Genomic DNA, 22,539 nt, shown 5'->3' on the forward strand with positions numbered 1-22,539 from the left:
CCTTAAAGCGTTAACCTCTTTGTTTTAACTCTATGTTGGAATGCCTGAATTAAGATTTCCGATGTCAGCTTTCCTCCAGTTAATTAACATATTTTGAAAATGTTACCTTGCTATTTGCATTAAGGCTTAAACACTTATCGTGTATGTATATGCAATTAGTTGGCTAAATGTTTATAGCTTAGCTATAGTCAAAGGTGCCAGACAACATCTAACATTTCAATTGCAAATTGCATGGCAGGTCTATTATGTGACTGCTTTCTCTTTGCTGAAACCAGGGTTCCAGGAATGGAGTCGATTCCTACTCAAATACCTGCGGGACGAGACTCACCAAGCTCAAAACAAGAACTGCCATACTCTAGCACGAGCAACCTTAAGCCAAACCAAGTTAGTGAGACAATTTTGTATGGAATACCCATCGTGTCATTGGTGATAGATGGCCAGGAGAGACTTTGCCTCGCACAAATTTCTAATACCTTGTTGAAGAACTACAGTTACAACGAGATACACAACCGGCGAGTTGCACTTGGAATCACCTGTGTGCAGTGCACCCCTGTCCAGCTCGAGATCTTAAGGCGGGCAGGGGCCATGCCCATTTCCTCTAGGCGCTGTGGGATGATTACGAAGCGTGAGGCCGAGAGACTTTGCAAATCATTCCTAGGCGCGCACAATCCCCCAAAACTTCCAGAAAATTTTGCGTTTGACGTGTCCCATGAATGCGCTTGGGGCAGTCGAGGTAATTTTATACCGGCAAGATACAATAGCTCAAGGGCTAAATGTATCAAGTGCTCCTACTGTAGTATGTATTTTTCTCCAAATAAGTTTATCTTTCATTCTCATCGCACACCAGAGTCAAAATACACTCAGCCGGACGCTGCTAACTTTAACTCCTGGAGGCGGCACCTCAAGTTAACAGATAAAAACTCACCTGATGATGTTGCTCATGCATGGGAGGATGTGAAGGCCATGTTCAATGGAGGTAGTCGCAAGAGGACGTTGCCAATGAGCGGGCCAGAGCGTTCTTCTCCATTAAAATCGCATGGACCTTCCAATCTATCCCGCGGAGACTCGCCGGAGATTCCACCAAAAATCCTCCGCTGTGAGGACAACCGAGGCAGTATGAGTATGGCAAGCTCTCGCAGTTACCCAGTAATTCCAGTTCCCAGCAAGGGTTTTGGAATGCTGCAAAAGATCCCACCTCCGCTCTTTCCACATCCATATGGATTTCCAGCTTTTGGGTTGTGTCAGAAGAAAGACGACATGGGAGAGCAAAATAAACCCAACCTTTCAGGCGTGTTTTGGCCAGGTACCAAGGACAGTACCTATTCCTTTCCCATGTTTTGGCCAACAGGCGGCCTTCCTTTACCATCATACCCACAGTCCCATCCCAAACCTCCACCGGAGCTCCTATGCCCTAGGAAAAATGATTTGGATCTGTCTGACAACAGTGACACCAACACTCCTAAGGACAGTATGATTGACAGTGAGCGATGCTCCAGCACACAGTCCATTCGAAACGAAGAAGTAACCGGGGACGAAGCGAGGCCAATGGAGGGGTTGGCCATTATTCCCCGGAAAATGAGCTATGTCTCTGCTTTCAGACCGGTTATCAAAGACACAGAGAGTATAGCCAAACTTTACGGTAACAGGGGAAATTACAAAGGTGCTCATCATGGCTACCTGTCACCTGATTTTTTAAGTGAAAGCTCAAGTTACCGGTCCGTATCTCCCGGCGTGGACAGTGAAGGTGAGCCAGACGTGGATGTAGAAACAAACAAATCACAAGAGGACGAGGAATGCCTTTCAGTTGCCACTGAAGGCAGTCGGAGTTCTCCTAGTCTGAACATGGCACAGGGTGTTTCATCAAATGACCCAGAATCCAGATCCGTGCCAGAGGCCACTCTTGTTGACCCACAAAGAATGAACTTACATTTAGCACAGTCGTCAGAAAGAGAGATACAAGACAAGGCACGGCCGGAGAGGGCAGCTGCATCCTTTGTTGACGTAAGTTAGCCGCATACTGCCAATTATTTAAAATGGCTGTCACATTTGAAAGAATACAGACATTTAAGGCCCAACTGTTTAGCATAATTATCATAATGTAATATGTAGGCTATCTGTGATGGAATGTCATGAAAACTTCCTTCTAACTTTCTTTTCAACCGATGATTGCCTCAATCTAGCTGCACGATTATTGCAAGGACTAATTGATTGTAGGTTTTTATTTGTAGATGTACACATCGGAGAGGAGTGATCTGCAGCACAGAAGCAGTCCCTATTTTAGGTCTTCTAATTACCTGCCAGGCCCGCTCAAATCGAATGGTAGGGGTCCATGCCCCATTTCTCTTCAGATATCCTCTATGGTGATATGATCGTTTATCTAAAATATGTTTTTGTTATTTAAGATGATAGTGCTAATAAAGAAGAACCATCCTCGACGGTAGATGAGACTGAAACGAAATCTTTAAACGAACAAAGCAATGCATCCGAAGAAAGCCAAAGGGAAACGGATGACGGTGAGTAGGCTACATTATAATAATGGATTTGTAACCGGCAATACTTAATAATACGTAATTAAGAAGCTGTCATGTTGCTCTGTATATTCAGGCGAGGAAGCGACAGTCAACATTTCCGGAGATCCACAAGCAGAGAAGGACATGGAAACACTGGCAAAGGGTGAGAATATAAGTGTGTCCTGTTTTTATTGGACCTAGTTAATAGGCTATTATTATTATTTTTAGTAGCCAATTTGACCTAGTAGGCTTAGGCTAGTTGCTAGAAGTCACCTAGCTGTAGCCTAGTAACAGTACAGAAGTAAATTAGTGCCAGCAGTAGGCTGTTCATTAGGCTTATTTTGGCAGGTAATTTTTCAGGTATTTTTGTCAACATTGGGCCTATCATTTTGTCACATATAGTGTTATTATTTGCCAAATTTGGGCTATTATTTAATTGTGATTAGCCTATTAGGCCTAGGTTAAAATTTTAATTTTATTAGCCTATTAGGCCATTTTTTTTTTCATTGTGTGTAATTTCATTCTATTCAGTCATAGGCCTAATAGGCTACAGTTGAATGCCTGTTGTCTGTAATATGCCAGCTTCAGTAGACCTAATCTTCATCGTGATAATAAATGTAGGCATACCGAGGCCTCAACGGCTACTTCTTTAATATTCAATACGGCTAACCTTTTTTTCTGTCAGTTAGGCTAATAGTTCTACCGATAGATACCGATTCAATGTAGGCTAAGCCTCGAAAACAACGTTGCAGAATATAGGAGATTTTGTAGCATATAAGATATATAACCTTTTCCAGTGTGAACCCCTAATGTCTGCCACCTCAACTCACCTAGCCTAATTAATTGAGACACTGAGATCATCCGACTTTCCAATATGTCACAGTGCCTAGAATAGTCCCTAGTAATAGCCAAAATTAATTATCAGTTATTGGATTAAGCGTTCTTCTGTGAGGTAATGTATCCCATGTTCAAATCGATGACTTCTAATACATTCTTATTTCAAGAATATCATAGCCTACTTCAATTTTGTTGATAGCTATAGGATGTCGTAAAAAGCATTAAGCATAGGCTACAACAAATGTAGGGTGTCTTTGATTTTTGAATTGATTTAAATGGCTCAGTTAATAAACATTGATAAACAACTTACATTTTAACACATGTTCTTCAATTTGTTTCGTTTTAATAGAAGAATTGCAGAAACAACTGCTGGAGCAAGTTGAGATAAGGAAGAAGTTGGAACGAGAATTCCAAAGCTTGAAAGGTATTCTATAATATTCCTGATATGGGACTTTTATTGTAATATAGGTTACCGTAAGTTACAACCTATTCTTTTTATGGTGACGAAATCTAGCCTAAATCGAGGGAGAAAAGCATGTTATGAGTGTTTCTCCTATCATGCTTGGGGCCATTGCAACGTCGAGCCAAAATGAGTTTTGCGCTCGGCCTGCACCTTTTTTGTCTTCCTTTTTAGCCCACAAACAAAGCATATTTTATATGATTCAAATGTATTTATCACCATAGTTGTTGGATGGTTTACAATTACTTTTCATAAGCTATTTTGCCATGGTTTTACCATAGACAATAGTCTACAAAAAATAGAATATAATAAAAAATACTAAAATACAGGCTAATTTCAACTATATTAATTGCTCCTCAGACAATTTTCAAGATCAAATGAAAAGAGAGCTATCGTACAGAGAGGAGATGGTTCAACAGCTTCATATTGTCAGAGGTGAGAATACGAAACACCGAGGCGAAGCAAGAGAAACTGGAGCGCATATCGAACGCCTTTCGATTCCAATGGGGTACATTTAGACGCAAGTGTCCCTTTTGATTGATGATAGTCTATGCTCAAAATGTATAGAAATAAAGAAATCACTTTGAGCGACTTAAATAAAGGTGTTTTGTATTCAACACTTCTACGATTAAGAGAAACACAATGCGTTGTCTTGAAATTGGGGCAAAGATAATAATGAGTGTGTTTAATATCAATTCTAAATAAATAGCTCATGCATCTTGGTTATCCTCTCTCTCTTGCATAGACACATTATGCAGCGAGTTGGACCAAGAGAGAAAAGCTCGTTATGATATTCAACTGAAGTTGAAAGGTAATTTATATGTAGTCAGTTAGAATAGAATCCACATGCATAAATGCAGATTTATGTTGGAGGGCATTATACACAGAATGCTGTTAATCTTTAGAGGTTAACTTGCTGGATGAATAGGTTAGTTAATAGTGTATTTGTAATCCTGATTCTGTAGTTCGTTGTGCATTGTATTACATTTTAGAGCATGGCCTTGATTCAATAAACCCCATATTATCTCTGTTATTGGACTTACCCTTCTGGAAAAATATTGTTCTGAGGTGCATTGGAATAGGCAGTGTTAAACACATGCTTATAAAAAAAAATGAAGTTTTCCACAAAATGCACTGCACTGGTACAGACACATGCACGCACACACACAACCACACACATGCACGCACACACAGACACCATTTCATTTGTCTATTTATCATTTATAATAATTATGTTTCTTCCTAGAAGCTCACGACGCACTACATCATTTTTCATGCAAGATGTTGACCCCCCGTCACTGCAATGGAACCTGCTCCTTCAAATCTCCTCTCTTACCCCCTTAAAGTCCCCCACCCCATCCCCCAACACACACACACACCACTAACCACCCCACCCCACTGAATGGCCACATTAGGAATGATACTTTGGTGCTGAAAAACATGTGCTTTTGTTGTCATCGGCCTCTGTAAGATAATTGTATGTACTTTTCAGTCAGAGCCAAAAATCTTAAGGCTCAATATATAATTTATACAGTTCTAAGATAGTCTGTGGAAACCATGCTTTTTTTTTGTTTCAAAATGGAAATATGACCATCACCTTTAGAAATCTCAATATTTATTTAGTGGCAAAGTGCAATGACTAGATATATGTACCCTGTGATAGTTGGATGTAGTTATTTGAATATTATGTTATTATGTTCAGAATGTTACAGTACATAGTTTACAGTTTTATTAACTGTGTTGTGAATTATCGCTGTTTCGCTGTCTTCATCTGCAACATTGTATATACTTTTGATGTTATGCACTTTAAACTAGCACCTGGGATAACTTATATAGCTTATGTGTATTAAATTATGTGGTTTGAAATAAATGTGTTGTAATTTATGAAGGTTTCACAAAATATTTACTACAATGAATGAATGCACGGTAAAGCAAGTGACAATAAGAAAGACAAGATCAAGGTCATCGAGAGGGGTGATTTACTTCTGAGTAATAATTAGATCCAGACAATTTTCCAAACTGTATTTACAATCAGACAATAATAAGAACATCCATTCATTTGTAATTAATAGTAGTTTTATTTGATGGACACAGTGTCAGACTTTAATAGCTAAATGTACGTTTGGTTTGATAATATTATTCAATAAAAAAGAAAATTATCAAATAAATATATCTGTCTGCTGTAGCCCTGTACCGTCAGACATATGCCTGGAATGATACATTGACACTAAGAACACATTTGATCATAATTGAACTTGTAGTTAAGTTTTGGAATAACCACCTGCATTTGGAAATTATATACTTGGGATCCACGGGGGCTGCAGTGCTTTCCCCAACGCAAACACGAGTGTCCTCTAGTGTTCAAATCAAGAGCCATTTGTCAAACTACATCATTTTCTTTAATAACCATTCAACCTGACTGGGTATGGATGCAGTTTCCAGTCCTTAAACTACTGTCAATTCGTCAAATTATAGTTTCACAGCATTTAAAACTGTAGCATAGTATATAGGTTTCTTTAATTTACTAGCATTGATTAGCCTATGATGTGAGGTTAAAAAGGAAAAGGAAAACGTGCCATTTTATTTGGATGCATGCCAACTATTGCTTATCACAACTTTCTTAGCCTCATTATCAAGTATGCTTGTCTCATAAGGGAATGGATTTAATGGTTGACCTTTCGGTGGGGCTGTTATCTCACAAACCGAGTGTCTAAACGTTGTGGTGTAGACTGCGATGAGACTGCCATCTACTGGATTTATTTAGTTCAGCTGATTCACCTTGCGTCTCTTACTTATGTGGCCCAGATGTCCACTTTACAACTTCGTAACAAAGTAAACAAGGCAATGAAAAAATAGTCAAAGTATATATGGTATTATTCCTATAGCGGCGATACAATTAACTGGTTTGAGTGTAGATTTTTTTCGACTTGCAGGGTGGAACACTGGTCTGGGATATGTTAGCACTGTAAAACGTAACGTTCTTTTCGAAATGTTCTAATTTAAGCCGATCCCAGATCCGTGTTTTTCGGAAATTCTAGTCCGAGACTTTTCCTCTCATTCACGCCTGCGCTCAAAATTACAAGATGGCGGAGAGTGCGGAACTGAAGGTAAAAGCTTCGCTAGCCCATAGCTTATTACATTTGACAAAATTTGCATTTTACGCAACGAAATATGTGGATTGCTTATGATGATATGTGGTGATTTTTAGTAATTACACGATACAAGCTTTCTATATATTTGATGTACCTCGAAACAGTGTGGTAGCTAGCTACCAATGCTATCAAGAGCTAGCATTGTTTTTGTTGCCGATGTTGGGCTTGGTTAGGGGGGCTTGCTTGTCTGCCATCGGTAAGCTATCTTGCTGTTAGCTCTAGCTCCCTTGGCTGCTACGCTTACGTGTAATGTTGGATATCTCAAAACTGGATCAGGCTTTCAGTTAGACTACTAGGCTGGCTACCAGTGAGTGTACAAATTAATAGATTATGTTCAGAATCCATACTAGTACTAGTTTTTTCGATTAGCTAGTCTGCCTTAGCAGCTAACTAGCTAACCCTCGTACAACATAATGCTGTCTTTGGCCTGATATAGCCAACCTTAGCTAGCTAGCTACCCGCCATGTGAAACAGCGATGCATTGCTATCTAAAATACTGGGGTTTACTCTAATGCCCTCTATATTTGTTCTACCATTGATACATCATGTTATATTTGAACATTTGTGTTGTGTGTGACAATACAATCATCGTATGTTTTTTGGCAATGGAAACAATCTCGGTCATAGCTGTACAGTTGCTTGATAAACATTAATATGGTTGGCTGAATTGTCTAATCAGAAATGATTTGGGCCCCTACTGTGCATAATTGCACGTATCATTAATCCATTTCTTTATCACTCAGATTGGGGGATTACAACTTGACAGCTCTTATAATGATATACCAACCTGTAATGCACCTGTTCAGTGCCAGAGCTTGTCATACATTTAAGTTGAAAATGACAAAAAGTCAACCTCATGCTTGAATTTTACTACAGCAAATGGTGATGAGCCTTCGTGTTTCGGAGCTTCAAGTATTACTGGGGTACGCTGGACGGAATAAGCACGGAAGGAAGCACGAACTCTTAACCAAAGCTCTCCATCTACTGAAGGCTGGCTGCAGCCCTGCAGTGCAAATGAAGATCAAGGAACTCTATCGGCGACGCTTCCCCACCAAAATGGTGTCGCCGGTAGACCTAGCACTGCCAAGTGTTCATTCCACCTCCAGCCTGCCTGCAGGCCTGACTCAGCTGGGCTTCGACAGTCACGGTGCCCCCTCACCCCTTCTACCTGTCTCCTTACTGGGTCCCAAGCATGAGCTGGGGCTTCCTCACCTGCCCTCTGCCCTGCATCCTGTGCACCCTGACGTCAAGCTCCAGAGACTGCCTTTCTACGACATGTTGGATGAGCTTATCAAGCCCACAAGTCTGGGTAAGAGCATGCTTGGCCATCTGTTTCGCCAACAACTATGCCATCGTGGAGTCACGTGACCATATATTCTAAGACCTGAATTTATGGTCTTGGTCTCCAAAACTATGGTGCCCCTGTTTAGCGATTCAACGTCTGAGATGACTCTAGGTTTGCCACGCGTGGGAAATGTATTGATCTAACTCGTTAGAGTCGAGTCGTTGGAAGTATGTGTAACTCATCTTATTTGAAACCCTTCTCTTGGAGTGGCTCGTCGTGCACGACTTGTGATGTTTGTGTCTCTTGCTTGGTCTCTTCTCACAGCCTCAGACAGTAGTCAGCGGTTCCAGGAAACGTGTTATGCTTTTGCTTTGACACCACAACAAGTTCAACAAATTAGCAGCTCGATGTAAGTAGGAGAGGAACGTATTCTGTTTCTTATTGGTTAACCGCGAAACCATCATCACAGTTGCTACCACAGTGAGTGAGATGTTCTGAAACAGGATATGAACAATTTCAGTATTTGTCCTTCATCTTTTCTCAGGGATATTTCGGGGACCAAGTGTGACTTTGCAGTCCAAGTTCAGCTAAGGTAATGTCACCTTATATGGTTTATCCTGTTCAGTGGGGTCAAGTTTCAATCCATCCATCAATACAGAAGTATTATATATTTGCCTGGTGACCCCCTTGGACATTTCTTTTCTTTAACCTAATGATCATTTTTCAGATTTTGTCTCTCTGAGACTAGCTGTCCCCAAGAGGATCATTTCCCTCCAAATCTATGTGTGAAAGTGAACGGCAAGCCGTGTACTCTTCCAGTAAGTCTATACAACCCGCCTGCATAATGACCACGCAGCTCCAAACTCACTGACTTACACAAATATCCACACCAATTCAGTATCTTTACAGTGGGCTTCAGAGCTCATCGACAGCATGAGAATGATTTTACAATGTCTGCTGTTCTTCAATCGAAGGGGTATCTTCCTCCAACCAAAAACGGAGTTGAACCAAAAAGGCCCAGTCGTCCTATCAACATAACATCCCTGGTCAGATTGTCCACCACAGTCCCAAACACAATTGTGGTGTCGTGGACCTCGGAAATCGGCAGGGTATGGAATAAACCCAAGAAATGATCAGATGATGGTCAAGCCTTTTTGAGAAAGCTATGACCCATTTCACTTTAGCTTTTTTTTTTCTTTTTTTCTGCTGCATAGGTAGCATTTGACGAAACTTTATATTTTGTTTTGTTGCCGTCTTCTCAGAGCTTTTCCATGGCCGTGTATTTGGTGAGACAACAGTCCTCTACGGTGTTGTTGCAGAGACTACGGGCCAAAGGCATCAGGAACCCAGACCACTCCAGAGCGCTCAGTACGTACTGAGGGATTGATACAGGGTGTGATACAGAAGGTCTGTGTGTGTTTCACCAAGCTCATTAGTCTCTTTGTTTACTTGTTCTCTTTAACAGTCAAAGAGAAGTTGACAGCTGACCCTGACAGCGAGATCGCCACCACCAGTCTAAGAGTCTCTTTGTTGTGCCCGGTATGCACTTACATTTACACAAACATTTCTCTCAATGTTTTTAACTGTTCACGAGATATACTTCATCAGTCGTGTGATCAATGCTCATAAATCATCACGATCAACTTTCTAGTTGTGCAAAGCTCATTGTGTGTGTGTTTGTTTGCAGCTTGGGAAGATGCGTCTGATGATCCCGTGTCGAGCGTTGACATGTTCCCACCTCCAGTGCTTTGATGCTACGCTCTACATCCAGATGAACGAGAAGAAGCCCACTTGGGTGTGTCCTGTCTGCGACAAGAAGGCCCCTTACGAGCACCTCATCATCGACGGGTCCGGCACCTCCTCTGCCTTGCTTCAGAAAGAATTAGGAAGTTGATATATGTCTGCTACAAATGTGGATTTAATAAGACAAAATATCGATTCATATCCGGCTAACGAAACCGAGAATGCAGTGTCGTCGTCGGTCTGGGTGAGCGTGCGTTGCTAAGTCTCTTCCCAACTCTTCCCAACTGCAGATTGTTCATGGAGATCTTGAACAGCTGTTTGGACTGTGATGAGATCCAGTTCAAGGAGGATGGAAACTGGTCCCCTATGAGATCGAAGAAGGAAGTCCAGGAGGTGTCGGCCTCATACAATGGTGTGGATGGTACGGCCCGTCCAGTCTCACCAGGCTGTCCCAGCATGCCTTTCTGTCGTGTAGTGCAGAGTTCACTGTAGATTTATTGAAACTCTGCCCTTCTAGATTCCTGTCGAACTGTGGTGCCGGAACTAAGGAACCACTCCTCAAGCGACAACAGCAAGAAGGTGGAAGTGATCGACCTGACACTGGACAGCTCCTCGGATGATGACTTGGACGACGAGCCTCCACCAAAAAGGATGTGTCCTTCGCTGTCCCCTGTCTCTCCACCGATGAACAAGGGGTAAGGCTGTCACAGACAGGTCACGTCATTGTCACGTTCTGGGTTGGACTCCCCAGCTTGTCAATGTCACTTCCTCTCCCTGACGCAGTGTTCTTCCCATACAGGGTGCTGAATCTACACAGCCAGGCGTCGCCGTTAACCAGGGCTCCCAGCATGCCTCCTGTGGAGACAAGCTACATTCCCCCTCCTCCGCCCCTTATCCAGGACTACCGCCACTACTACCACACACCCAGCGACCTGCCAGGTACGGTCTGGCCTTGGCTGCTGCAGCTCAACACATGGCTACGCTTGGATGATCTTGTCTTCATTGCCCCAAAGCAAACTAACAGAACCATTTTTTTTTTCCTTTGTTTCTCCCAGATTTAAATTTCTTCTCCTTCCTCCAGGGTGACAATCATCAGGTAAATGTAACTCCCTCTACAAGTTAGCGGTTAAAAAAAGTCATGTAGCGAAATGAACCATCGCTAAAATCTTTGATTTACATTTAGTCATTTAGCAGATGCTCTTATCCAGAGCGACTTACAGTAAGTACAGGGACATTCCCCCCGAGGCAAGTAGGGTGAGGTGCCTTGCCCGAGAACACAATGTCATTTGGCACGGCCGGGAATCGATCTGGCAACCTTCTGATTACTAGCCCGACTCCCTAACCGCTCAGCCATCTGATCCCCCCCCCCCCCTCTGATGTGCCTGTCCCCTCTCTTCCAGCATTACAACATGATGATGGCGGCGGCGGCCGCAGCCTCGGCCTCGGCCACGGACGACCACGACCTGCTGCTTAACCGCTTCCTGCCCTACAGCTCCTCCCAGATTTTCCTGGAGCAGCCGGGCACACCGGGCAGCAGCAACTTGGCAGCCGCTAACGGAGGCAGCAACAGCGGCAGCAGCAGCAGCCTGGTGTCCTCCAGCAGCCTGCGTGACAGGGACAGGGACCGGGACAGCCACTCTCACTCGGGGGCTTCCAGGTCAAGGGAGGATGCCGCAGCGGCGGCGGCCATTTACGGTTCCATCTCGGACGTCATCTCGCTCGACTGAACACGGGGGGGGGGGAGGGGAACGACGACACACGTGGAACTGAGAGAACAGCTTGGGGAAGAACATTTAAACGGAGGTATTTGTAAATAGAAAAGAAGAGGAAGTGGAATAGAGAAAACAATGCTATGTACAGAGAGGAAAATCTATTTTCAATTTTACTTATGTATATAAACTTAGGACGCTGCCTGTCCAGTGAGTAACTTCAGTTGATATTTTTCTGTGGATACTGAAGATTTTTCCACACCTTCATGTGGTCCCTTGATTATATTGTACCTTTTGTACTTCGTTTTTACTCCATTTTGTTCAATGGCATTATTTCTGTCATAAGATGTCACCTGCAGAGAGATCTGTCCATATTTTTATCATCACTGTTTCAAACATTCACGCTGTGGTCAATATTGTATTTAATTATTTTCAAGGTATTATTTATGATGCTTGTATGTTATGTTGTATGTATGCTGTTTAAAAGCATTCCCTGTGTCCCTAAAAACTGTTGCCACTAGGAATGCACAAGGTTCTGTTTCCTTTATACTGCGCTATCCCATATTTTTTCTGCAGAATTTCTCATTGTTCATCGAATCCAGTTTTAGTTATATCAAAGCACTTTCTATAAGATTGTCTCAAATATAATCTAATAAGATTGTATTCATTGAAATCAAATAGTCATTACAGTCATTGTTGTAGGACTAGGACTAATTTCAAAACAATTGTATTTCTATTACAAGATGATATCAGATTACCAATTTAGACTTTTCCTTTCATATGAAATAAAGCATTTTATTCAATTGTGTTTTTCAGAATAGTTTGATACCACTTTTCTTTTGCATTGTGATCATTTTTTTCCCACAAACCAAATGATTTTTTTTGTGGGGGATGGATAGCCTAGATATTCTTTCTTTATAGGTTTGTCATCCATATTGTCAATTTGTCTGTAGACAAACAAGATAAATACTGCAGGACATATTTGACTTTACTAAATGGTTTATTCACCTAATCTAAATGTCACTGAGAAGTTAGTTGTTCTCAGATTGCATTTATTTCAGGTTTTAGTCCACCTATTTCTAAACAAGATGCATTTTGATTTTGAGTTCAGCGCTTATTGTTTGATGCAGAGGTAACTCTAACCAAGTAGGTATTCACAGTGGAGTCATAGAATGCTTAACTTTGCATGCCTGGTCTTTGTTGCTGTTTGTCTCTTGGTGATTCACCTCATAGTTCAGTGGATCTACAACTACCCTACTGTTCCATCATAGTGTCATAAGGGCTGTTAATTTTGCTCAGTGTCTTTGCTAAAGCTCAATGATTTTCTGGTTTATAATTGTGACCGATGAGCTCATGAGTGCATCACAATGTGCTTCGCCCCAAAGTTTGTTGCTGTTCCAAGTTCTGATGGCCCTTCATATTCTTGTGCGTACAATTAGTATTATTTATTTCATCTATATATATATTTTTTGCATTTGGTTGATTCTTAATTATGCATTGCTGTCATTGTATATGATATTTCTTTTGTAATTATATGATTAATGCTATTTAAAGAGATCATTGTTGCTTGAGATGCATTGTAACAAACATTTTTGTTTCATTTTCTTTGTCTGTTTTACTATCAAATGATGTCAGTAACACAATAGAGACTTTGAGCATCGTGACCGTCTCTTGGGTCTACTGTGCTGTTTGATAATTGTATGAATAAACAGATATAAGACAATGACCATGTTTTAAGTTTTACATTCATTGTGATTTGTACACTTCAGGTACATGTTTTTTTTTTTTTTTGCCCTGCTTCTCTTAACAATCCCTAGCAGTTTATCTTAACCTCTAATACATAGTAAAACCTGTAATAATGATTATTTGGAACATGTTATTAAATGATGGACCGTTGGCAGAACTTAAACCGAAAACTATGGAATGTAGCACGTTTAATTCAATGTCATAAGAAAAACACAAAACCTTGCGTATTTGTTACAATATGTCATAAAAGTAGACAACAAATGGTTATGCTAGGGTTACGTCAATAAAATACAAGAAGATAAAACATACAGTAAATGTCTGACAGCTTTCCTAAACGCAATTTTGCAACACTTCTTTTTCTAGATTTGAAATTGTGAACGTACGCCACGGACGTGACGTCATTGTGCAGCGCCTTCACTGTTTCTGAATGGAAGGGGAACTGGCAATGCCTGCATTTGATTTTTCAGATATTTTTATTGTTTAATCTGTGAATGGCGCCAAAACAGGACCCTAAACCTAAATTTCAAGAAGGTAAGGAACACCCTCGAGTATTAGTGACCATTGTGCATTGTTGGCGCTGCCAGGATAGGACTTCGACTCTGCTGCTCGTAGCTAACTCGCTAGCTAGCTACGCTTTGGCGCGTTCACTGATTGTCGCTGTATAAGCAGCCGCCATGAATTTACAATTAAACAATCATGATAAAACTATGTAAATTCCACAACATGAAATGCATTTTGCTGGCACATGCTCTGACTGTAGCCGAGGAAATGCACACACAAGCGACTGCTAACTCAGCCAGTTCCATAGTTTAGTAAGGCTCTATGAAGGTATGTTCATATTGTGATCATCCAAACTGTGGCTCGTCACATGACCAAACATCCTACGGATTAAGTAGGTAAGCGTTGACTTGGTACACCGCACGGCGGCCTACTTACCCTAAACAAATTCAGAGGTATTTGGACGCCATCGTATGTTAAAATGTAACACTGTTTTAGCTCTACATCAATGTGCAGACTCTAAACGGTGTTGTAAAATTATTATCTGATTTATGTTTGGTGAACTTTTCTGCCTATTCAGGTGAACGGGTGCTGTGTTTTCATGGGCCATTACTTTACGAAGCAAAGGTATGCTGTTTAGTTAATGTTACTTCTGGGTTGATATCTGTATGTTGAGTGTATTGGAAAATGATATGATTTGTTTCAGTGTGTTAGAACAAACATCAAGGAGAAGCAAATCAAGTACTTTATTCATTACAGTGGATGGAATAAGAAGTAAGTAACTAGGCATAGATTGCACATTAGATTGTATTCACTGTTTATTCCCTGTACATCGATTTGAGATGGTGCTCTGGCAATTTATACTTTTGGTATTCACAAATTCAACTTGTAAATCAGTTAGTCTAACTAAATTTTTTCTTTCTTTTTTTTTAGTTGGGATGAATGGGTTCCTGAAAGCAGAGTACTGAAGTATGTGGACAGCAACCTGCAGAAACAGAAAGAGCTTCAGAAGGCTAATCAGTGAGTGCCTTGTGGTTGGTCCGACTGGTCGTAGTGGTTTTGAAGAACCGTCTTTATCCCGATGTTTTCATTGTGGCTTTTCTCCATTGTTCTTCAGAGACCATTATGTAGAGGGAAGGATGAGGGGAGTAGCACCAAGCAAGAAGATTCCTCCTCCTCCTCCGCCAAAAGGCATTGATGTGTGAGTTGAGAACTTTCAGCTTCTACACAGTCTCCACTTACAAGACCCTAGTGGCTGATCTAGTATTATACCAAGTGGCTGCTCCAGATTTAGAAAAGTGTAACTTTATTTTTCCAAAAAACAACAACATTCTGCTCGCTGTAATTATTTTTTTTCCTCTTAAGTCTGAATTATTCCTATTTTAATAGTTATAGATTCTACTTGTGGGTAATGTTTTGGGATGTTTCACCAGTTTAATGTTTTTGTTTTTGTTTTTTCCCTCTAGTAAAGCAAAAAAGAACAAACAGAAGAGTAAGTCCCATTCAAAGGCACATTTTGTTGAGTTACCATAGCGGCAGTTTGCATTGCTAACACTGCAACACTATAGAAATTACTCCAGGGGGCGCATGTCTTATAGACAACAAGAGCACTAAGTCCTGCACCACAGTAATGGTCTTGATAATGATTGTGGTTCTCTTCTTGTGTGTTTCTGTTCTTCCCTATTGATGCAGCCCCAGGGGCTGGAGAGGGAACCAGTGCGGGTGGTGAATTACCTTATCCCCCCCGAAAGAAGAGGGCACGCGTTGACCCAACTGTGGAAAGTGTATGTCCATTTGATTTTCTGTAATCAGGGTATTAGCAAAACTGAGTTTGGTCATTTGTAAAAGTTTGTTTGTATTATAAAAAATAATAACGAATTCTTATTATGAATCGGCGCTGAATCTGCAACTGTCGTGTTTCAGGATGAGACCTTTATAAACCGAGTGGAGGTAAAGGTAAAGATCCCAGAGGAGTTAAAACCATGGCTGGTGGATGACTGGGACCTGATCACCAGGCAGAAACAGGTCAGTGGGCTTCATGTGGAACACATCTAGCATGACAAGAGATTTGACAAGAGAGAGAGAACAAATGAAGGGTATTTCTTCAAACTTAGAAAATCAACACACTTTATAATAATTATTGATTTGTTTTCAGCTTTATCACCTGCCAGCCAAGAAGAATGTGGAGGCTGTCCTTGAAGATTATGCAAGCTACAAAAAATCAAGAGGAAACTCTGACAACAAGTAAAAACATCAGAATGATACCCAAGACAAGTGATTTGTCATCTTAAGTCCCTGTAAAAGCCTACAGTAAACCCTCTTCGCATTGTATTAAAGTGAAGATCTATGTAGGGAGTCAGGTGGCTGAGCGGTTAGGGAATCGGGCTAGTAATCTGAAGGTTGCTGGTTCGATTCCTGGTTGTGCGCTTTACGTTGTGTCCTTGGGCAAGGTACTTCACCCTACTTCGCCTCGGGGGGTAATGTCCCTGTACTTATTGTAAGTCGCTCTGGATAAGAGCGTCTGCTAAATGACTAAATGTAAATCACAAACCTCCGTCTTTTCAGGGAGTATGCTGTGAACGAGGTGGTTTCCGGTGTCCGAGAGTACTTTAATGTCATGCTGGGAACACAGCTTCTCTACAAATTTGAAAGGCCGCAGTACGCAGATATCCTGGCCAATTATCCCGACTCCTCCATGTCTCAGATCTACGGGGCGCCACACCTGCTCCGGCTCTTCGGTACTTTTGTTTTGGTGTCTGTCTGTGTGCCATCTCTCCCCTGTCTGGAGATAGTGACAGGAGTGGAGGCTTGGATAAAAAACATTGTCTCTGTGTTTGTATTTGGCAGTGAGGATTGGAGCAATGCTGGCCTACACTCCCCTGGATGAGAAGAGCTTGGCTTTGCTGCTCAGCTACCTACAAGACTTCCTCAAGTAAGCTCTCAGCAACCTCGCCCATCTGTAAAGGTTGAATTGTGGCATAAATCTTGATTCATAGAAATCTGTTCCCTGGTGTTTGGCTGTCAGGTACCTTGTGAAGAACTCCACCACTCTCTTCAGCTCGACTGACTATGAAGTAGCCCCCCCGAGTATCACCGCAAAGCTGTTTGACGGGGGTCAACCAACAAGACCAGGTGTTGTCTCTTTAGTCGGCATATGAAGTTCCCATAACAGGGAGGTGACCTTTGTCACTTGTCGAGGACAGATTGTTTGTGGCAACGGATCAAAATGGTGTATATTTAAGCATCAGTGAGATTTCCTTGGACAAAGTTATTTACTTTCTTTTTGAAAGCTGCGAAGGAACTTTTCCTGTATTGGTATGTTCTTGAGTACCACTTTAGTTTATATAATACTTGTTCTGTGTTTACAATGGCCTTTTTAAGGAAGTTTAATCATACAGTATGCTTCCAAAATTGACAGATTGAGCTTCTTTTTTTTTTTTTTTTTTTTTTTGCCTCGTCATTTTTAATAAAAGTTTTCTCTCGAGTTAGTAGTAATGTTTGGTTTGCATTCTCATTTTATGTCTTCGTGTTTGACTATTGCGATGTTAGTTACTGACAGCTTACTTTAGAATGAGCCTGTTCCAAACAATGAGTAAGGATAGGATGGCAGGGAGATGAGTGGGAATGTGTGATGGTTTATTAGAACAGGCATACTCTTTCAAGACCCAGCAAGAGGAGAAAGATGGGTTGTGTTGGGTGGAAAGCCATGTTTGGTTTGGAGTGCCATCACTCTAAAAGGTTTATTAAGAATAGTTCTCTTCAGTTATGCTTGTGTTATTCAAACACACTTGAGTTATTGCTCACACATAGATGGGACATATGGTTTTAATTTAAACACTGTCGTTGGAGGAATGTGGGCCCGGTACCAGAGTTTCACCTCAAAGCGTTTATTAATGCAGCTAATAAGATTTATTTTCCGCCAAGTAGTGGATGGGGCCAGGTCCTTGGATTACATAGACACCTGTGTAACCCCCACCCCCCCCTCCCCATGTTTTCTATTTGATGGACTTCTGATCGCTAGGATGATTTGGGTCTGTTTTTCCTTCCCATGGTTCCACCAAAGAATGTGGTTGTGAAAGTGTCATCCCATTGGTGGTTCTAGTTTATATTTTACTTATGAAACCCAGTGTGCCCACAGTATTTTGGACAGGGCAGAAACTTAATAGACCGTTAACTTTGATGCCTGGCTGCCCTCCATTTTGCAACTGTCATCTTTTCCACTTTCCATTTGTTTAACTTCCTTGTCTTGACCATCATTGTGACTCACTTGAAACAACAGGAACCCTTACAGTTTCACATAAGGTTAATTTGGGGTTTGTTCATTGTCTGTGTTCTCAGTGGTTACGGCAAATTCACTGTGTTATTTTAGTAGAATGTCTTTCAATCCCATTTCCAAAGCCCTAACAAGGACCATCTGTCTGTTCGAGGGGTAGCCTTGTTTTCCTCAGCGAGCTTATAGATCACAGTGATCAGCGGCCGTTTTAATGGCACACCAGAAAGAGTGACGGTCAAAGGCTACACGTCCTCCCTGGAGAATCATCTGACCAGTTACCTCACTCAGACCTCTGGCCCTGCCTCTCCCCACCGCCCTACTCAGATCCTGGCTTTACGAGGCTGACCCCGCCTCCTCAAAAATTAGAAACACATTACACACAGCATTAGCGGCCAGGTCATCCAGAGGCCTCCTCTGGTGTTTCTCATCAGGGTGGCCTGCATGGACCTTAGAATGACAGAATTGGAGTTCACATCAGAACAGTACCTATACAACAGTGATTTCTCTTGCCTGGTCAGTTTGCCATATGGATCCAGCATGGTGTATGGCTGAGTGAACAGAGAAGCTACGTGCTGATGATCTCATACGTGCTCTCTGTGGTGGGTATGATGACACTAATATTTCAGAAAGTCATTATTTGACAAAGCCACAGAAACTGTTTTTACCAAAGCTCTTAATGACTGTTATTTAAACCTCCAGACACTTCTAGAAAGAGTGTATATTTTGTGCAGCAGCCGATTTCACACTTCTTCAGGGAAGAAGGATGTTATTGCCAGTAAAAGAGCAGACATCCTATCCTTGTCTGTCTCCCCCCGGATTTACCAGATAATCGCAGTTATCCAAACCAAACTCATGTGAGGATCATTTGAGACAACACTATTCTTAGACAAGAAAGATTTTACATTCGAGTCCAACTGTTGAACACGTTCGCTGATAGAGGCTGTTTGTACTTCCTCTTGATGATTCCTACGGAAGAAAGCCAGCTGTTTGGGCTCTCTGGGGTGAAAAACGTTAGGGTTTAATGTGGTTGTGAATGTTTCCCTAGAGTAGAAGTTAGTGGTGTACTAATTACATAGTGGGCTCAGAGCCCTAGCTCTGCACTGATGCCAGAGCAGTATGTGACTGTTGATCATTAGTATTGGAAAATGCGTCCGCCACAAAAGGACTGCGGTCATTCTAACCCATTAAAACATGAAAGAACATACCCCGCTCTTCTGGAGAAGGAATTCGCGAGACATAAACAGCCTGTAAAATGGAAAACTACATCTGTGTCCATTTGTTTTCCTGAAAGACGGCCACATTTGGTAATCCTTACTGAAATTCTTTCCAATAACGGAGTGTCGTTGAAAAAATGAAAAGAAAAGGCCTGTTTCATCCATCTGTTTTCAATGTGATGCAGTAGTGGTTTTGGAGCAGAGGATGTCTGCACAGTGGGAGAGTGAGAACTGGTGGAGGCTTCAGAGCATTTTGAGGTCTTGACTTAATTTACAAGTATTGGCTTGTTTTCCCTGTGGACGTTTTTTCTCGAGCTCGAAACTGTGGCCCTGTAGTTGTGTCCTTGTTTAGTGTTGATCTGAGCATGATGGATCAAAGCAGCAGGAGGCCCCTGTCCACACGCTTGTGTCCATTCAGCAACGCCATCAGCCTCAAGCCTCAGTACTTCAACATCTTACTCTGGGCATAAAGGCTCCATTAACCTACCACAATACTGTCATGCTCTCGACTCTGCAGTGTTTATATTATTTATCACTCTACTATTATTTATCTGTTCAGTGTGACCATGACCCAGGCTATATAAATGTAACCCTAAACTGAACACACCATCGTAAAGCTTTCAACCATTCACAAGTTGACTTACCCTGGAAGTACTCTGGCTCATGCTTTGGACATAGAGGATGAAGATAACTTCAGGATTGTCAAGGTCAGTGGAACCTTTCGACGTCTAGCATGCCTCACTCTGCAGAGGCTATATGAGACTGCCTCGCCCACAAGACTGCTAGCGCAATGGTGGCTCCTGAAAACGCTTCATATAGATACTCTGAAAGAACATGCTCCTTGAAGAGCAGTGGCTTTGACCTGAAAAGCAGGGAACCTTCTGCTCAGGTCCGATCTGGACGGAAAAAATACGTCCAGGAAGGTGCAGTCCACTAGAAAACCGAATAACCTGCCAAGGAAGGACTTTAGGTTGCATCTCAGAGATCCACTTTCCCACTGACCTGTCCAGTGTACCATAGAGAATTCCAGGGTCAGCGTGGTCTGTTCATCCATCTGCACACTCACCCAAAAAAACGAGGTGCCATGGTCATCATGAATGAATGAATGAATTTATTTCAAACAATATACCACAAAAGTGAACTTGCCTCGCATTACATATTCATATATACATTTTGAACATAAATAGAAACTGATAATATAAACAAGATTTCTAATTGAATAAACTTGTAAGTATACATACCTTCAGATATGAATTAATACAATTTCAACAACTACAATGGACGAACAAAAACAAAATAATCTAATAATCAGCCCAGGTAATAAATAGTCGGTTCTCTGGTTATCTCTTTTGATGTGCAGGAGGTGTGATAGGCTGTGAACTGGTGGCTGTGAATATTTGTTGAGCTAACCATGCTTTGCTCTCCCTCCTTCATCTTTCTGAATACAGAGCTAAGAGACCTTCTAACGTCGCCTTCAAAAACATCTTTCATCTCGGTCTTGTCCTGAGGTTTTTCACCGCTTTGATCCGACCAGGGAATGATTGCCCCTTTGTGTTCCAGAATGGTCTTTCAGTGGAAATGTAGATAGCCCTGATAAGTATCTTGCCTGAAACTCTCACATAAATCAATGGTGGGTTGCAGTATCATTTAACCTTTCACACCTCTCAACGAAGACACATATCCTTTGTTTTGTGTTGAGTGCATTGGAGAATCCTTTCCTCTGCTAATTATTGCACATCAATCATAAAAAAAACAGCAAACAGTATATATAAATGCAATTATTCATTTAATAAATTAATGGAAAAAAGAAACATTTTGACATAAGTGTATCTGGCCAGACATATTAATAAAATACATTGTTTGATAGTGCGTTTTAAATAAACCGAACATCAGCCATTCATGTTTTAAACCAGCAGAGAGCAGACTTGACTGAAAAATGAACCAGCACTTTTGGTCTGCAGATGGTTGAATGATTGTCTTCCACCCCAGTGTTTCCTGCTTGTCCAGTGTTGTTGGGATCTATTCTGACATCCTGCTTGCCCCAGGGTTTGGTGTAGGTGAGCAGCATGATGTTGACCACTTGCCAGTGGGTCTTAAGAGAGATGAGGAGTTTAGGAGTGACTGTATGGGTGGGTGCTTGACTGTGTCTGCCTACACACACACATTCTTGGTATGAAGGAAATGCCTAAATCTGTGTCATGACAACTCAAATTAATGTAACAGCAGGCCTACCGGTGATATCTAATCAATATCAAGAATAAAGTATGTCTACATATATATTGATTTAATATTTTCTAACTGATGTTTAATCTTAATTTATTGTGTCATAAGATGATACATTTACAACTGCTGTAAATTGTTTCTGATCTGTTATGATAACAAGGATTGTAATTGCTTTTGGTGCTGTATTTAACATGAGTCTTAAATCTGGAGTGACATGGAGTAGACAGTAAAATATATCTTCCCAGCGGTTAGCCTCCATTACTCCTGTGGTATGTGGATTATTCATTGCTTTGAAATCTCCCATGTTATTAGTGGTCCAGATGTTTTCAAGAATGGGCGTTAGCTCAGTCTCTGGTTGATTATGTTAATTGTGAGGATAGCTTTAGGGCCACTGGCATGCAGTTTAACCTCTAACCCAACACACTATCTAAGAACTGTGGTTCAACTTTGACATTAGTCCGTTAGAGAGAACAGAAGTGCTGTGCTGTCATTTGGAACAGACTAATGAGGTTCTTCTGTCTAGCTTGACACTCAGCTCACAGTGCCCCAACAGCACAGAGGAACTCATTTAGCCTCACATATAGAACTCCAGATCAAACAAAAATGTCTGAGACGAAATTAATGATTCATAGACCATCTGCTGGCGATGGTGTTTTGAATATCAATACCTTTCCCGCCGGATGTTTAATCACCTGATACCCTTGTTTTGGAAAAGGGAGCAAAAGGGTTGCTTATAATGCTCATGTGTTATGATTCACCTCTGTGGAGCTCATCTGCTAGATCTGCTACACGTCAGGGAAAGGGTTTGGCACTAAGACTGAAACAAGGGCTTTGGCTGGGGCTGGGGTTATGGTGGGGCATAGGACTGGAGCTGTGCCTTGGGCTGTGG

General features: G+C 41.5%; 3 protein-coding genes across 4 annotated transcripts; all 3 read left to right on the plus strand.

Moving 5' to 3' along the window:
• The first annotated feature begins 285 nt into the window (after positions 1-285).
• On the plus strand, positions 286-5,658 carry skor1b (SKI family transcriptional corepressor 1b). Its single transcript, XM_084672409.1, has 7 exons — positions 286-2,001; positions 2,229-2,319; positions 2,403-2,513; positions 2,605-2,673; positions 3,697-3,771; positions 4,168-4,242; positions 5,054-5,658. The coding sequence occupies exons 1-7, from the start codon at positions 286-288 to the stop codon at positions 5,149-5,151; spliced, it is 2,235 nt and encodes a 744-aa protein (XP_084528535.1). The 3' UTR covers positions 5,152-5,658.
• Positions 5,659-6,800: 1,142 nt separating this feature from the next.
• pias1b (protein inhibitor of activated STAT, 1b) lies at positions 6,801-13,422 on the plus strand. 2 transcript variants are annotated; one of them, XM_084672787.1, is made up of 14 exons: positions 6,801-6,914; positions 7,836-8,268; positions 8,569-8,653; positions 8,789-8,836; positions 8,972-9,062; positions 9,219-9,353; positions 9,507-9,612; positions 9,710-9,783; positions 9,932-10,092; positions 10,278-10,408; positions 10,505-10,682; positions 10,787-10,926; positions 11,043-11,083; positions 11,388-13,422. In XM_084672787.1, exons 1-14 carry the CDS (start codon positions 6,891-6,893, stop codon positions 11,712-11,714), a joined length of 1,974 nt encoding a protein of 657 aa, XP_084528913.1. In that variant the 5' UTR covers positions 6,801-6,890; the 3' UTR covers positions 11,715-13,422. The 2 variants fall into 2 exon arrangements, with proteins under 2 accessions (XP_084528913.1, XP_084528914.1); XM_084672788.1 differs by having other exon boundaries at positions 10,278-10,399.
• Positions 13,423-13,839: 417 nt separating this feature from the next.
• On the plus strand, positions 13,840-17,422 carry morf4l1 (mortality factor 4 like 1). Its single transcript, XM_084672170.1, is given in 13 exon segments — positions 13,840-13,973; positions 14,521-14,567; positions 14,647-14,714; positions 14,874-14,960; positions 15,058-15,141; positions 15,407-15,432; positions 15,633-15,724; positions 15,864-15,965; positions 16,096-16,184; positions 16,506-16,678; positions 16,788-16,872; positions 16,966-17,015; positions 17,018-17,422. Coding segments are annotated over 13 exon segments (975 nt in total). The 5' UTR covers positions 13,840-13,933; the 3' UTR covers positions 17,050-17,422.
• The last annotated feature ends 5,117 nt before the right edge of the window (positions 17,423-22,539 follow it).

Source organism: Hypomesus nipponensis, chromosome 14, assembly GCF_054491055.1.
Source record: "Hypomesus nipponensis isolate SF chromosome 14, ASM5449105v1, whole genome shotgun sequence".
Taxonomy (NCBI): Eukaryota; Metazoa; Chordata; class Actinopteri; order Osmeriformes; family Osmeridae; genus Hypomesus; species Hypomesus nipponensis.